Source organism: Oryctolagus cuniculus, chromosome X (assembly GCF_964237555.1).
Source record: "Oryctolagus cuniculus chromosome X, mOryCun1.1, whole genome shotgun sequence".
Lineage (NCBI taxonomy): Eukaryota > Metazoa > Chordata > Mammalia > Lagomorpha > Leporidae > Oryctolagus > Oryctolagus cuniculus.
This window is the reverse complement of record NC_091453.1, coordinates 86,706,796-86,722,685: the sequence shown is the minus strand read 5'-3', so window position 1 is coordinate 86,722,685 and position 15,890 is coordinate 86,706,796. Positions and strand designations below refer to the sequence as shown.

The 15,890-nt window shown below is 37.7% G+C and overlaps 1 protein-coding gene and 1 pseudogene across 2 annotated transcripts in view; one reads left to right on the top strand and one right to left on the bottom strand.

The window, feature by feature from the left end:
* Nucleotides 1-15,890, top strand: part of RADX (RPA1 related single stranded DNA binding protein, X-linked) — an 84,589-nt gene that overhangs the window by 36,208 nt on the left and 32,491 nt on the right. For both annotated transcript variants that reach the window (XM_051827222.2, XM_002720172.4), the window contains exon 11: nucleotides 4,334-4,407. In XM_051827222.2, coding sequence (XP_051683182.1) covers nucleotides 4,334-4,407 — 74 coding nt within the window. The remainder of the gene's footprint in view (nucleotides 1-4,333; nucleotides 4,408-15,890) is intronic.
* LOC100343754 (cytochrome c oxidase subunit 6A1, mitochondrial pseudogene) lies at nucleotides 9,833-10,167 on the bottom strand (annotated as a pseudogene).

The following is a 15,890-nucleotide window of genomic DNA, read 5'->3' as shown; positions in this document are numbered from 1 at the left end:
CACTTGGGCTATCATCCACTGCTTTACCAGGCACCTTAGCAGGAAGCTGGATCAGAAACAGAGCAGCCTAGATTCAAACAGGCACTCTAATATGGAATAACAGAGTTACAAATAGTAGCTTAACCTGCTGTGCCACTACACTGACCCCAGTGTGTTTTATTTAATAATGTTTTGTTTAGCATTTTGACATTCATGGTTGTAACGGTGTTTGATCTGTAAACATAACTCTCTTGTAATGTCCTAGACAGGGTTTATAGAGTTTTTGCTGGCCTCATTAAGATGATTCAGAAGGTGTTCTCCTTTTTGTTCTCTGAAAGAAATGTATAAGATTGATATTATTTCTTCCTTAAGAATTTAGATGAAATATCCAGTGATCATGTGGGTCTGAAGTTTTCTTTCAGAGAAGGTTTTAAATTGGGGTTTCACTTTCTCTAATCAATGGCAACATATTCATATATTCAATTTCTTTCCTGGCAATTTTGTTTCTCAAAGAATTTGATCTTTCACATCTAAATTGTAATATTTATTAGTATAAAATTATTCTGTAGCATAGCAGGTTAAACTGCTGCTTGGGGTCCCTTCGTGCCTGAGTCCTATATAGGAGAGCGGGGTTTGAGTCGTAGCTACTCTTGTGATCCAGCTTCTTGCCAATGCACATCTTAGGAGGCAGCAGGTGATGGCTTAGGACTTAGGCTCCTGCCACTCACGTAGGAGACCCAGATGGAGTTCCTGGCTGCTGGCTTTGGCCTGGCCTAACTCTTGGTATTGAGTAGTTGAGGAATAAGCCAGTAAGATGGAAGAGCTCTGGCTCTCTCACTCTGGCTTTCATATCATTAGGTAAACATCCTTAAATGCCCATTCAGACTATCTCAGATGTCTTAATCTTTAAAAATTATTGACTGTATCTTCTTGTCTTTCCTATTTCTGTAGAATCTATAATGATATTCCATTTTTCATTCTTGATGCACATAGTTTGTGGTTTTTTTTGAACTTTTATTTAATGAATATAAATTTCCAAAGTACAGCTTATGGATTACAATGGCTTCCCCCCCATAACGTCCCTCCCACCCACAACCCTCCCCTTTCCCACTCCCTCTCCCCTTCCATTCACATCAAGATTCATTTTCGTTTCTCTTTATATACAGAAGATCATTTTAGCATACATTAAGTAAAGATTTCAACAGTTTGCTCCCACACAGAAACATAAAGTGAAAAATACTGTTTGAGTACTAGTTATAGCATTAAATCTCAATGTACAGCACACTAAGGACAGAGATCCTACATGAGGAGTAAGTGCACAGTGACTCCTGTTGTTGACTTAACAAATTGACACTCTTGTTTATGGCATCAGTAATCACCCTAGGCTCTTGTCATGAGCTGCCAAGGCTATGGAAGCCCCCTGAGTTCACCGACTCTGATCATATTTAGACAAGGCCATGGTCAAAGTGGAAGTTCTCTCCTCCCTTCAGAGAAAGGTACCTCCTTCTTTGATGACCTGTTCTTTCCACTGGGATCTCACTCGTGGAGATCTTTCATTTAGGTTTTTTTTTCCCCCAAGAGTGTCTTGGCTTTCCATGCCTGAAATATTCTCATGGGCTTTTCAGCTGGATCCGCATTCCTTAAGGGCTGATTCTGAGGCCAGAGTGCTGTTTAGGACATCTGCCATTCTATGGGTCTGCTGTGTATCTCACTTCCCATGTTGGATCGTTCTCTCCCTTTTTTATTCTATCAGCTAGTATTTGCAGACACTATTCTTGTTTATGTGATCCCTTTGGTTTTGTCTGTTTCTTTCTGGATCTTTCTTCCTATTCTTTCTCCAGCTACTTTGGGTTTTTCTTTTCTAATATATGCATATAATGCTGTACATTTCTAAGTCTTCCTTTAACTGCATTCTCCATTCTCATTCAGTTGAAAACATCTTTTTAGTATTCAATGTGATCCTTCTTTAATTCATGAGTTATTGTAAATTATAAGGGCACTTCAAAAAGTTCACATAACATGCATATTATAAGAAAAACTATGCATGAATTTGAATATTTTTGCACCAAAACAAACATTTTAATATAGTTCTAAATTCCATCAACTTTTCAAAGTATTGTTTCTGATGAAAAAATCATTTTATAATCATACTTTTTTAAAAGTATGTATATATACTGCTTAAGTATCTCAAAATATATGTAATTTCATTATTGTGGAGTTTCGTAGATTTATTTTAGAGTTTATTTTCTGTTTCTTATTTCTAGAAATAACACATTTTCATTAATTGAAAAATAAAATTATGACTATAAAATGTTTATTTTTCTGAATTTTAACTTAAATGATATTTTTGTCCTTCATGAGTGTTACTTTTTTTCAGTTCACTGTAATTGGTTAATGGAATTAAGAATAATATTATAAGATATAGATCTATTAGATAAAATAAATTAAGTAATATTATGTGGCATTGTATAGTGTGACCTTTAGGTTTCATTTTATGTCTTTTATTTTGGAAATACGATAAAGCATTCATCACAACAATATCCTAAAAGCTCATAATACAGAAATCTTATCTTGTAAAAGAATGATTCTCCTTAGTATCCAAATTAGATGCATTCACTTTCCTTCGTTCATTTCAGTTCAAGAAATAGTTATTGAGCTACTACTATATGGAAATACAAAAACAAATAAACTAAATTCTACACTTTCGTAAAGAAAAACTTAGAAACCTATAATTTCAATACAGTGTGGTGAGTTGTATGACAGAAGTTTATTCACAGTACTACAAAAGAATATACAAGGAGAAGTTGGTCTTTGGTAGAGATCAGAGTAGACTTTTTATAGGATGTAATCCCAGAGCTAAATATTGAGGAAAACAGCACAGGGTTTTTCTTGAGAGAAAAAGAAAGCATGAAGCTTTGCAGCAGCATGGGAATTATTTTTGAAAAGTGTAAAAATGACTTTGGCTCGTATTTATACTCCTATAGAACTGTGGTCTTCCTACTTTTTACTTGTTGATTAGTATTAGTGGTGAATTAAACCTGTGAATATTAGAGTGGATTAAATTATGACTTTGCAAAAACTGATGAAGAGAGAGGGGAGGGAGGGATGTGAATGGGGGAATCAGGGGAGTGAGGGAAGGGTGGTTGTCTTCGTAGAACTATACCTATGGAATGCATAAAATCTGTTCTCTTTATATTAATAAAAATTTTTTTAAAAAGATAACTAAAATGAGGCTGAAAGAATAGGTAAGATTTGGCCGGCGCCGCGGCTCACTAGGCTAATCCTCCGCCTAGCGGCGCCGGCACACCGGGTTCTAGTCCCGGTTGGGGCGCCGGATTCTGTCCCGGTTGCCCCTCTTCCAGGCCAGCCCTCTGCTGTGGCCAGGGAGTGCAGTGGAGGATGGCCCAGGTGCTTGGGCCCTGCACCCCATGGGAGACCAGGAAAAGCACCTGGCTCCTGGCTCCTGCCATCGGATCAGCGCGGTGCGCCGGCCGCAGCGCGCCGGCCGCGGCGGCCATTGGAGGGTGAACCAACGGCAAAGGAAGACCTTTCTCTCTGTCTCTCTCTCTCACTGTCCACTCTGCCTGTCAAAAAATAAAAAAAAAAAAAAAAAAAAAAAAAAGAATAGGTAAGATTTTTTTCCCCAGAATTCTTGAAAGAAAAAAAAATGTGAAAACTTGGCCATTGCACTAGTTTATAAATCCCAATTATAGAAAATGAAAACACTTCCAGCTTTAGTTGATAGTAAAGTTAAATTCTTCCTACTATGGGATACTCCTTTAAAGAAAATTTAAATGTTAGTGTTTGAATTATAATATGTATAGAAATTTTTCCTAATTTTGAGTATATTTTTAATGTTACTTTAAGAAACTTAACATGTATTTTATAAATTTATACAATTAAATTCTAAGGCAGGCATGTGCACAGTGGGTAAGATACCACTCTGGAGACCTTCATTGCCTATCAGAGTGCATGGGTGTGAGTCCCTGCTCCACTTCCATGATTTCAGTTTCTTGTGAATGCTGAAAGGCAGTAGATGACGACTCAAGTGGTTGGGGCTCTGCCACCCACATTGGATTGAGTTTCTGGATCCCAACTTTGGCCTGGTCCAGCACCAGCTATTGCAGGCATTTGGGGAGTGAACTAATGGATGGCAGATATCTGTATGTGTGTATGTGTGTATGTATGTGTGTGTATGTGTGTATGTATGTGTGTGTATGTGTGTCAGTCTGTCTTCCTTTCAAATAAATAAATAAAGGAATAAATAAAGGAATAAATTCTGAATAGGACCAATTAGGTTTTTCCTTCATTCAAGTTCTTTTATAACTGTTGGTTATTGTTTTATCCTTTGTAGATTTGCTGTACCTCAGGCAGAAGCATCTACGCAGACTTATGGAACTAGAATAGGCATGCTCAGCATCTTCCAACGTATGTTGTTACTGTGTATTATTATTTATAAAAACTTTATTGAACATGTTTATATGCAGATCTCCTTTGATTCTGCTTATTTGTCTCATACCTGCTAATAGTGTAATATAAGTGCTTTAGGTAGATATATAGCTTGGATTTTTGTTTCTGGTTTTCATTTGTATTAGCTCAGGTCATTTTTAGTACCTATTTACTTAGGTACAGATCAATTTGGTATCATCCCAGAAGTTAAAGAAACTAAAAATATACTTACTAGTTTGTTTCTTTGGTAGTAATTCATCCCTTCAAATGTACTGTTTTTAGTTAACAGTAGTTAGTTTTTGTAATCTTTACTAATTGATAATAAAGATAGATAAAAGTAAGTTATATTTCCTTTCTTTGATATTCAGTTGACTGATTTGAACTTTGTGTTCATTTCTGAAGTGATTTCATAATGCAATTTAGTTCTGTTAGGGTGTTCTTAGTATTATTTGGTTTAAATCAGATCTCCTAAAGGATCATCTCTCTGGAATAGGCTTTTTTTAAAAAACACTTTATCACTCTCTTGCTTTTAGTGCTGTTCTTACTTTGTTTTCATTGTCCATCTAAAGAGAAGTGATACTGTCATTTTATTTCATACTGTCATCTTATTTCATACTGTCTTGTTAAATTTGATGTCTCAATGAATATTTCCAAAGTATTTTGGTATGATTTTTGTTGATTGTTACATGATATGAAACTGGGACATTTTGAATGGTTATGTTTTAAAAATTTAAATCTTGCTTTAAATATTGTCCATCTGTGCTAATTTTACCTATTGTGTTTATGTAGGCTAGTAATAATAAATTTTTATTTCTCGTATCATATTCTAGATAGACTTCTCTGAATAAGGTTGAATACATTGTCTAAAAATTACAATGAACACTTTAGATCATTTCAGAAAAAAATATAATCTTGGGACTCATGAATAAAAATTGATATTCCTCTACTAGGTATAATTTGAAACTAAATAAAAAATGTTTTTTGGAAAATTGATCTTACCTGGAACATAAATTCTAAAAATGAAGGAAAAAGATCATGACTGTTTTTGGGTTTTATGATTCTCTGCTGAAGACCCAAGAAAGAATTAAATTTCAATTCATCACCTTGGTTATAAAACTTCATAAATGTTTTATATTAACATCTGCTTTGATTATCCTTTCTGTTTTACCTATAGAAAGTAATAGGGTGCATCCTACACTTATATAATGATAGTGCCAGCCACTTACTGAACATTTATACGCCAGGTACTATGCTGAGCTTATTCTGTACATTTTATTTATCTCATAGGGAGTGATTATTTAAAGTTAATCTCACCTTTTCTCTCTTGTTTCATACTGTTTGGGAGGAAAAATTTGTGTAACTGTCAGGTTATCTTTCATTTGCTAACTGAAATGAAAGAGTAGAATTGATTGACTCTTAGGCAAGAAAAAGAAGTAAAACACAAGTAGCCTGCTAGGCCTGCCAACAGGCATTTATTGCAGAAGTTAAGACTCCAGCAATGACTGCATCCCATATCAGAGTGCCTGGGTTCAAGTCCCAGCTCCACTCCTGATTACAGCATTCCTCTTGGAGGCAGCAGGTAATGACTAAAGTAGTTGAGCCCCTGCCACCTAGTGGAGGGCCTGAATTGAGTTCCTGGCTCCCAGCTTCTCTCTGCATCCTCCCCTCCCCCAGGCATTGCAGGCATTTAGGGAGTCAAGCAGCAGATGGGAGTGCTCTATATGTATGTGTTTCCATGCATGTGTATATATATGTCTCTGCCTTTCAAGTAAATAAATGAAATATTAATAGTCATAAAGTATAAGGAATTCAAAAACTCAACATCAAAAAATCACCCTGTCCAGTTAAGAAATGGGCAAAGGATCTGAATAGATATTTCTCAAAATAAGAAATATAAATGGCCAACAAATATGTGAAAAAATGCCCCATACCGGCAACTGTTAGGGAAGTGCAAATCAAAACTAAAATGAGATATACAGTTCTCTAAGAAAGCACAACAAACAGAATGTGTAGACATCTAAGAACAAAGCTTCAAAAGGCATCCTGGCTGCTGGCTTCGGATTGGCTCAGCTCCAGCCATTGAAGCCATCTGGGGAGTGAACCAGCAGATGTAAGACCCCCCCCCCCCGTCTTTCAAATAAATAAAATAATATTTTTAAAAAAGGCATCAAACAAAACTGATAAAACCAAAAAACAAAGCAGGCAAATCCAGAATTAGTGTAAGACTATGATACCCTTTCAAATATTGATAGCAAAAACTAGAATGAAAATCAGTAAGGATATGGAAGATGCTAACAACACTGTCAACCAACTTGATCTAATTGATACTTATAGAACACTCTACCTAACAACTGCAAAATGCATTTTCTTTTTAAGTACCTACAGAACATTTAACAAAATAGTCCATATTGTGGCCAAGAAAAAGACTCAATCACTTAAAAGAATTTAGGAAAAATAATTAAACCCAATTGAAATAGATGCAGGAAATTGTGTATGTCATTAATTCCAAGATTTTTATTTTTGGGATGAGTGTTGTGATGCAGCTGGTTGAGTCACCTCTTGGGATGCCCATATACCTTAGCAGAATGCCAGTTCACGGCTTGGTTGCTCTGCTTACTATCCAGATGCTCCCTGCTAATGTGCCTGGGAAAGCAGCAGAAAGTGGCCCAAGTACTTGGGCCCCTGCCACCCATGTGGGAGTCCCAGATGGAGTTCCAGGTCCTGGCTTTGGCCTGGCCTAGTCCTGGCCATTGCAGCCCTTTGGGGAGTGAACTAGCAGCTGGAAGATCTCTCTCTCTCTCTCTTTCTCTCTCACTCACTCTCTGTTTCTCTCTCACTTTCTGCGTTTCAAATAAATACAGAGATCTTTAAAAATAAATACATAAAGTTAACTACATTTTTTTTGACAGGCAGAGTTAGACCGTGAGAGAGAGACAGAGAGAAAGCTCTTCCTTCTGTTGGTTCACCCCCCAAATGGCCGCTACGGCCGGTGCGCTGTGCAGATCCGAAGCCAGGAGCCAGATGCTTCCTCCTGGTCTCCCATGCGGTTGCAGGGCCCAAGCACTTGGGTCATCCTCCACTGCCCTCCCGGGCCACAGCAGAGAGCTGGACTGGAAGAGGAGCAACTGGGACTAGTACCCGGTGCCCCAACCGGAACTAGAACCCGGGGTGCCGGCGCCGCATGCAGAGGATTAGCCAAGTGAGCCGTGGCGCCGGCCAAAGTTAACTAAATTTTAAGAAATTATTTTCATTTTTGTACATTTTAACACCTCTAAAATTGAGATGCATATTTGAAAATTATTAATACACCATGATTTAATTGGTGCTATATTTTTATTAGTGGCACGTAAAATAATGATATGTTTTATAACTAATAGTGTTTGGGGTTCAACAAATTATAGAATAAAATTTGGAGCACAGATTAGTGAAATACATAAAAGAAATAAGGAATGGCAAACCTAAAGTGTTCTTTGAAAAGACTTGATACAAATGAGAAACCTCTAGCAATACTATCAGAATAAGAGAAAACAAACAACAAAGATGTATAAATGAAAGGGTAGGAAACTAATGATAAAATAATCATTTTAAAATCACAAAAGATCAAGTATATATTTATTGTGCATATATACATATATAGGAATCTACTCTAGATTGGAAAAATATATAGCAGATAATGATATTAGTTCTGTTTGAGAAAGGAAGAAAGATTAGAATGGGACTAGGAAGAGTAAAAAGAGATTTAAACCTCATCTTTAATGTTCTGTTTACTTTATTGAAAAGTATAGGAAACAACCTGATGTGAGCAAACCAAATGCAAGTAATTTATTAGACAGTAGGAGAAATTTAAACAAAATATTTGATAATATTTAAACATTAGTGGTAGATGTCCAGCCCAGTGGTTAAGAAGCCTGGGTTCGGGGCCAGTGCTTTGGCGTAGTGGGTAAAGTCGCCAACTGCAATGCTGACATCCCATCCCATATGGGCACCAGTTCGAGTCCTGACTTTCGATCCAGCTCTCTGCTATGGCCTAGGAAAGCAGTGGAAGATGGCACAAGTCCTTGGGCCCCTGCACCCATGTGGGAGACCTAGAAGAAGCTCCTGGCTCCTGGCTTTGGACCTGCGCAGCTCTGGCCATTGCAGCCATCTGGGGAGTGAGCCAGCAGATGGAAGACCTCTCTCTCTCTCTCTCTCTCTCTCTCTCTGCCTCTGTCTCTTTTTAACTCTGCCTTCAAATAAATAAACCTTCAAAAAAAAGAAAGAAACCTGGGTATGGGTCCCAGCTCTACTTCCAAATCCAGCTTCCCACAATGGGGACCTAGGGAGTTAGTAGGTGATGGCTCAAGTGGTTGGGTCCATGCCACCCACAAGGGAGACCTAGATTGATCGCCCAGCTGTTAATTTGTAGGCATTGAGGAGTGAACCAGCAGATTGATTGGAGTGATCTCTCTCCCCCCCAATATAAATAAAATTTATTGATACTAATTTTAGGTATAATTATATCGTGCTTATTTTCATTTTTAAAAGATTTCCCTTTTTTATTTATTTGAAAGGCAGAGTGACAGAGAGGGAGAGTCAGAGAAAAATAAATAAGGGAAAGGAGATCTTCCATCCTCTGGTTCACTCCCCAAATAGCTACAGCAACCAGGTCTGGGATATGCTGAAATCAGGAGAGCCAGAATTCCATCCCGATTGCCTGCTTTGATGGCAGTGGCCCAGGTACATGGGCCATCTTCCATTGTCTTCCTGGAACATTAGCAGGGAACTGGATAGGAAGCAGGGCAACTGGGGCCCAGAATGGTAATCTGATATGGGATGCCATCATTTCAAGTGACAGCTTAACAAGCTGCACCACAATGCCAGCCTTGATTTTTCTTTTAAAAATCTTTATCTTTTAAAGATACATTCTGAAGTGTTTATAGATGACACAGTATCTCCAGGATTTGTTTTTAAATGCAACAGTGGAAGTTGAGAGTAGTGTAGTGAATACATAAAAAAAAAAAAAAAAAAAACACAGTGGCCATGTAGCAATAAATGTTAAAGCTGAGGAGTAGATATGTTAGGGTGCATTGTACTTTTCTGTCTACTTTTGTATGTTTGAAATTTTCTACAATAAAAAAATCTTAAAACATGAAAAATTTGAAGATGACAAAATATAAATGTAAAAATGTGTGATTCTAATTGGTGAGTATACTGCTATTCTCTGTTTGACAATTTTTCCGTTTTTTTAAACTTAAGTTATTTATTTAAGCCATCTGCTGCCACAAGCTAAGAGATAGAAGATCAGCAAAATAATATATAAGTAAGGAAGGTTAGCTTAAGGTCCCATATACTTTTCTGGTCCACATGCAGAGTGATGTTCAAAACCAGTGCTGTGGTACCCAGTGCCTGTGTAGCTTCAGGTTCTCTATTCGTCTTAATAGCCAGTTGGAAATGGACTCACATAAGGATTATGGAATAGAATATGGTTGTCATTTCCCCAAGGAAAGGGTTTGGACCTGAAGTGGAGGTGGTGGAAGGTGATAAGCTCAGGTCTCTTGTGCTGTCTATGGTGTGACTTCAGGAAGACATTTGACATGTTCAAGCCCACCCCAAGGAGAGCATGACAAAGTAGGTGAGGGCCTTACACATGCAAAGTGAGCCCTGGTCACTATGGGTGCCACTCGACATAGGCCACCCCACCTATGGGTAAGGCCGGCCTAGCAGCTGAGAAACCAAAGACCCAGCTGCTGCCACCACCATTTCCTACCTGGACCTCTATTTTTTCTTATGCAAACACTGTAGTATACAGTTGATACCTAAATTAATTCTTAAAAGATGAGTAGGGTTTTGCTAAGTTAGCCATGTATATATAAGCAAAGAGCAGTTTTAGTATAGTTAACAAATCCTAGAAAATTCACAGAAAGCTCAAAGAACTACAGGTTGTTTTGGTGTGTTGCAGTATAAATGAAGTGTGATTCAGGAGGTAATCTGATGACTGAAGAAACATTAAAGGAGTAGATCAATGAAAGTCCTAGTGCCATATGAAAAATCTTAAACTTTTTTCTGTGGTCCTTGGGACATTTGGACAACTTACTTTATTTGTCTCTTACAATAGATTTTTGACTTAAAGTCTATTTTGTCTGATAGGAGAAGTCTTCAAAAAGTTTATGGAAATTTTGTATTATTATTTTGTGTTTATAAAGGTTTATTTACTTTATTTGAAAAGCAAAGTCACAGAGAGAGAGAGAGAGATCTTCCATCTACTGGTTCACTCCCCAAGTGGTGGCAAAGGCTGGATCTGGGCCAGACCAAAGCCAGGTACCAGGAGCTACATCCAGGTCTCCCATTTGAGTGCAGGAGCCCAAGTACTTGGGCAATCCTCCACTGCTTTCCCAGGCACATTAGCAGGGAGCTGTATTGGAAGTGGAGCAGCCAGACTCTAACTGGCACTCATATGGGATGCTGGCATTGCAGGCAGCAGCTTAACCCTCTATACCACAATGCCATCCCCTGGAAATTTTGTATTTTTAAAAAACTATGGGGCAAGCATTGTGGCACAGTGGGTTAAGTTACCACTTGGGGTGCCCTCATGCCCTATCAGAGTGCCAGTTTGAGTCCCAGCTACTCTGCCTGTAATCCAGCTTCCTGATAATACACCTGAGAAGCAGAAAATAATGGTCCAAGTACTTGGGTCCCTCCCACTCACATGAGAGACCCGGACGGAGTTCCTGGCTCCTGGTTTTGGCCTGACCAGACATTTGGTAAAAAGATTCTCTCTCTCTCTCTCTCTCTCTCTCTCTCTCTCTCTCTCTCCCTGTGTGTGTGTGTGTGTGTGTGTGTGTGTCATTCTGCCTTTCAAATCAACAAAGAAAGAAATCTTTTAAAAAAGTGTGCCTGGCTTTGAAAATTGTACCAAAGTAATCTTACTTTTCACAAACTTCTTGAGGTATACGCATATATATGTATCATGGTTTTGTTTCCAAGTTGCCAATCTCTGCCTTTCAATTAGAGTTTTAATCAACCATTTATATATACTACAGTTGCTGATAATGAAAGTTATATTTCTGACATTTTGCTACTTATTTCCTGTATGTCTTACACCTTTTTGTCCCTTATTTCTTTCATTACTGACTTTTTTTGTATTATAGTTTTTTATATTTAAGATTTTTTTCAGTGAACTCTCTTGATTCTCTTCTCTTTTCCTTTTGTTTTTATGTTTTTGGATACAATTATTCCTCAGTGTCAGTGGGAGATTGGTGCTAGGACCACCAATGCAGATGCTCGGGTTCCTTATGTAAAATTGTGCTAGTATTTGCATATAACCTACAAATATGCTCCTGTATAACTTAAATCATCTCTAGACCACTTGTAGTACCTAATACAATGGACATGCTATATAAATAGTTGTTCTGTATTGGTTAGGGAATTATGAGAAAAAAAAGTCTGTTCATGTTCAATATAGATAACTTAATTTTTCCAAAATTTCCAATCTGTGGTTGGTTAAATGTACAGATGAGGGACCCACAGATAGAGAGGCTCAAATTTATTTCATTTGTGATTACCATGGGGATTCAGTTTAACATCCTGAATTTATAACAATGTAGTTTGTATTAATGGAAACTTTACTTCAATAACATACAAAAACTGTGCTCCTACACAGGTCTTCCTAACCCCATCATCTATATTCTTGTTGTCATCACAGTTTATATCTGTATACCTTTCTGTAGTATTACAAAGATTTATAATTATATTTATTCATTGTACATGTTTGTTCTCATATAGAAAAATAGTTAAAAACTAAAAATACAATAATGTTGGCTTTTATATTTGCCCATGTAGTTACCTTTATCAAATATATTTATTTGTTTATATTTGTACACCTTCAAGTTACTGACTAGTGTCCTTCATTTCAACCTGAAGCATTCCTAATATTTCTTATAGGATAGATCTAATGGTAACAAACTCCCTTGGTTTCAGTTTATCTTCAAATGTTTTGATTTCTTACTAATTTTTGAATGATAATTTCGTTGTTTATAAAATTTCTGTTTGACAAGCTTTTTCCACAATCATTCTATTTTGGCTCCTTGGTTTTTAATGAGAACTGTATTGTTAGATTCATTGAGACTGCCTTGAACTTGACAAGTTGCTTCTATCTTGTTGCATTCGTGGTTCTTTGTCTTGGTCATTTCTTGGTTTGATTGTAATCTGTCTTATGAATCTCTTTGAGTGTATCCTACTTGGAGTTCACTAAGATGGTTAGATATGTAGATTTGTATCTTTCATCAGCTTTAGAAAGTTTGGGATCATTGTTTTTTAAAATATTTTTCTTCCTCTTTCTCTTCTCTATAGATGTGAATATTGATTTGCTAGATGTTATCCCAACAGTCACCTAGACTCCTTTTACTTCTTCCGTTTTTTTTTTTTCTGTTCCTGAGACTGGATAGTTTCAGTTGACCTTCAAGTATGCTGATTATCCTCCTGTCTACTTAAAACTACCATTGACCCATCCTAGTGAATTTTTCATTTCAGTTATTGAACTTTTCATTTCTGGATTTTCTATTTGCTTGCATTTTATACTTTTTCCCATTATTGATATTCTAATTTTATTCACACATTTTTCTGGGTTTATTTTAGCTTTGTTTACTTTCTCTTTCATATGAACATAAGACATTTGTTTTAAAGTATTTTAATTAAAAGTGAAATGTCTGGGCTTCTTGGGTGACATTCTGTTGGTTCACTTTGTTCTTTTGAGTGAACTATATTTTCCTATTTCTTTATACACCTTTCATTTCTTGTTGAAACTGGACATTTGATAATATAATAATGGTAAAAATCATATTCTCCTCCTTCTCAATGTTTGCTGGGGATTTTTTTTTTATTTTTTGCCAGGCATAGTTAGACAGTGAGAGAGAGAGACAGAGAGAGGTCTTCCTTCCATTGGTTCACTCCCCTAATGGCTGCTACAGCTGGTGCTGCGCTGATCTGAAGCCAGGAGCTGGGTACTTCCTCCTGGTCTCCCATGCGGGTGCAGGGACCCAAGCACTTGGAGCATCCTCTGCTGCCCTCCCAGGCCACAGCAGAGAGCTGGACTGGAAGAGGAGCAACTGGGACTAGTACCCAGCGCCCCAAACAGAACTAGAACCCGGGGTGCCGGCGCCGCAGGAGGAGGATTAGCCAAGTGAGCCACGATGCTGGCCCTGTTGGGATTTTTTTTTTTAAAGCTGAGGTAAACCATCTGTCTTGTGACTTCCTAATTATTTTTCAGAAACTATTTCTTGTATGCAGCCACTAAAGTCTCTGTTCCTTTGCATACATTCAGCTACTGTTTTAACAGATATTTCTTTGAACAGTAGGAGCCAAAAAATACCACCTCTTCCCATCTTGCAAACTGGCTCTGTGCTGGGGCCCTCCCCCTCCTTCAACCCTTAGCTTGACTTGCACTTTGCCTAGGGAATAGCCTGAGTTGAAAGTTTAAGGTCTTAACTCTTTTGTGAAGATGCAACTTGCATTGGGCTTACACTTGGGTTTTTAATTCCCCAGAGTACATGTATTCTTTTGAGTGTATGAATTTCTCAGCAAAACTTTTAACCTGGCTTTTTTTCTCTGGCCTTGGAAAGTTTATTTTATGTCTCAACCATAATCTTCTGCCACATGTGTCTGCAAGTTGTTTATTCACTATACAGTGTTTGTGAGTTGTACTCAACTACTTTTTCAGCCTGGGTAAATTCCAAGTTAAATGAAACACAGAACAAAGTCTTGTATAGGTTCTTCAGGTAGACCCCAAACAGGTTAGACCAGAACTGCATAATAATTTGTGAATAAAGTCCTCTTTGCTCACTCCAGAACTAGGACCAACATCCGTAAGTGGAAACCCAGGCTGCCCTCTTCAAGATTGCTGCCACACCAGGGAGGAGGGCTGGAGTAAGGGCAACTGAAAAATGCCATAAAGCTTTCCTACTATTTTTAAGTTGCATTTTTTTCTTAGTCCAGCATTTACTTGGTTGCTATAAGCATTTGAGTGTTTTCCTGATTCCTTATAAAACCAGTTCTTAAAGTTTCTGCTTATTTTCAATGTTTGTGATAGGGGACAGAAACTTTGAGATGCCTGCTCTGTCATTTTGCTAGACTTATGAGGTATTATTGTTTAAGGTGTTATTGGCTACTGATGATAAATACTTAGAATCTGTTAATTCATATGAGGTTGCAAAATAACCATATTCTATCATTCCTTCTTTCTTTATTAGCTAAGAAAACTCTATAAAGAGATACTTCTCCTCAAATATTATTTGATTACCTAAATAAATAGCTCATTAGGTAAAGCAAGATAAATGTTGGATCTTTCTCTTTATCAATTTTAAAAATAATTAAATGCATTTCTAGCATCCTCTAAAGGTGACGAGTTAGTTCTTGTTTGTTTTGTGGTATTTTTGATAATATGAACTTACAAATTAAATATAATTGATGTGTCTTATCAATAGCCATTACCATCCTCATTGCTGCTCATAATTTTCTATCTTTGTTAGTTGAAAATTCTTCATATACTTTCATGAGTGTTTTTGATATGGCTATAATAGTGTATAAGAGGCTTGCAGGGTTTTGGTGGTGGCAGTAGTGGTGTTTGGGTTTTGTTATTCTTATTATTCTTTTTTTTAAGGAATTTTTATTTATTTGAGAGGTAGAGTTACAGACAGTGAGAGGGAGAGACAGAGAGAAAGGTCTTCCTTCCATTGGTTCACTCCCCAAATGGTAGCAACGGTCGGAGCTGTGCCGATCCAAAGCCAGGAGCCAGGTGCTCTTCCTGGTCTCCCATGTGGGTGCAGAGGCCCAAGCACTTGGGCCATATTCTATTGCTTTCCCAGGCACGGCAGAGCTGGATCGGAAGAGGAGCAGCCGGGACTCAAACTGGTGCCCATTCTCCCAAAAGCAATTTACAGGTTCAATGCAATACCATTCAAAATACCAAAGTCATTCTTCACAGACCTAGCAAAAATGATGCTGAAATTCATATGGAGAAACAGGAGACTGCAAATAGCTAAAGCAATTTTGTACAACAAAAACAAAGCTGGAGGCATCACAATTCCAGACTTCAAGACATACTACAGGGCAGTTATAATCAAAACAGCCTGGTATTGGTACAAAAACAGATGGATAGACCAATGGAACAGAACAGAAACACCAGAAATCAATCCAAACATCTATAACCAACTCATATTCAACAAAGGAGCTAAAACCTTCCCCTGGAACAAGGACAGCCTCTTTGCCGTTCCCTTGCCCACAAAGGAACGACGTTGCTCACAGCTTATCGGTCTTCAGTAGACTTTTATTGAGAAAATAACAGCGACAGAGAAAGCATGAAAGGAGGAAGAGAGGAGAGAGAAAAAAGCCCCCTCCTTCCTGGGCACACAGCTTATATACGAAATTCAACCAATCGCAAGCGGGCTCTAGTCCATGCACAGAACACTCCAATCCGCTGCTTGTTCACG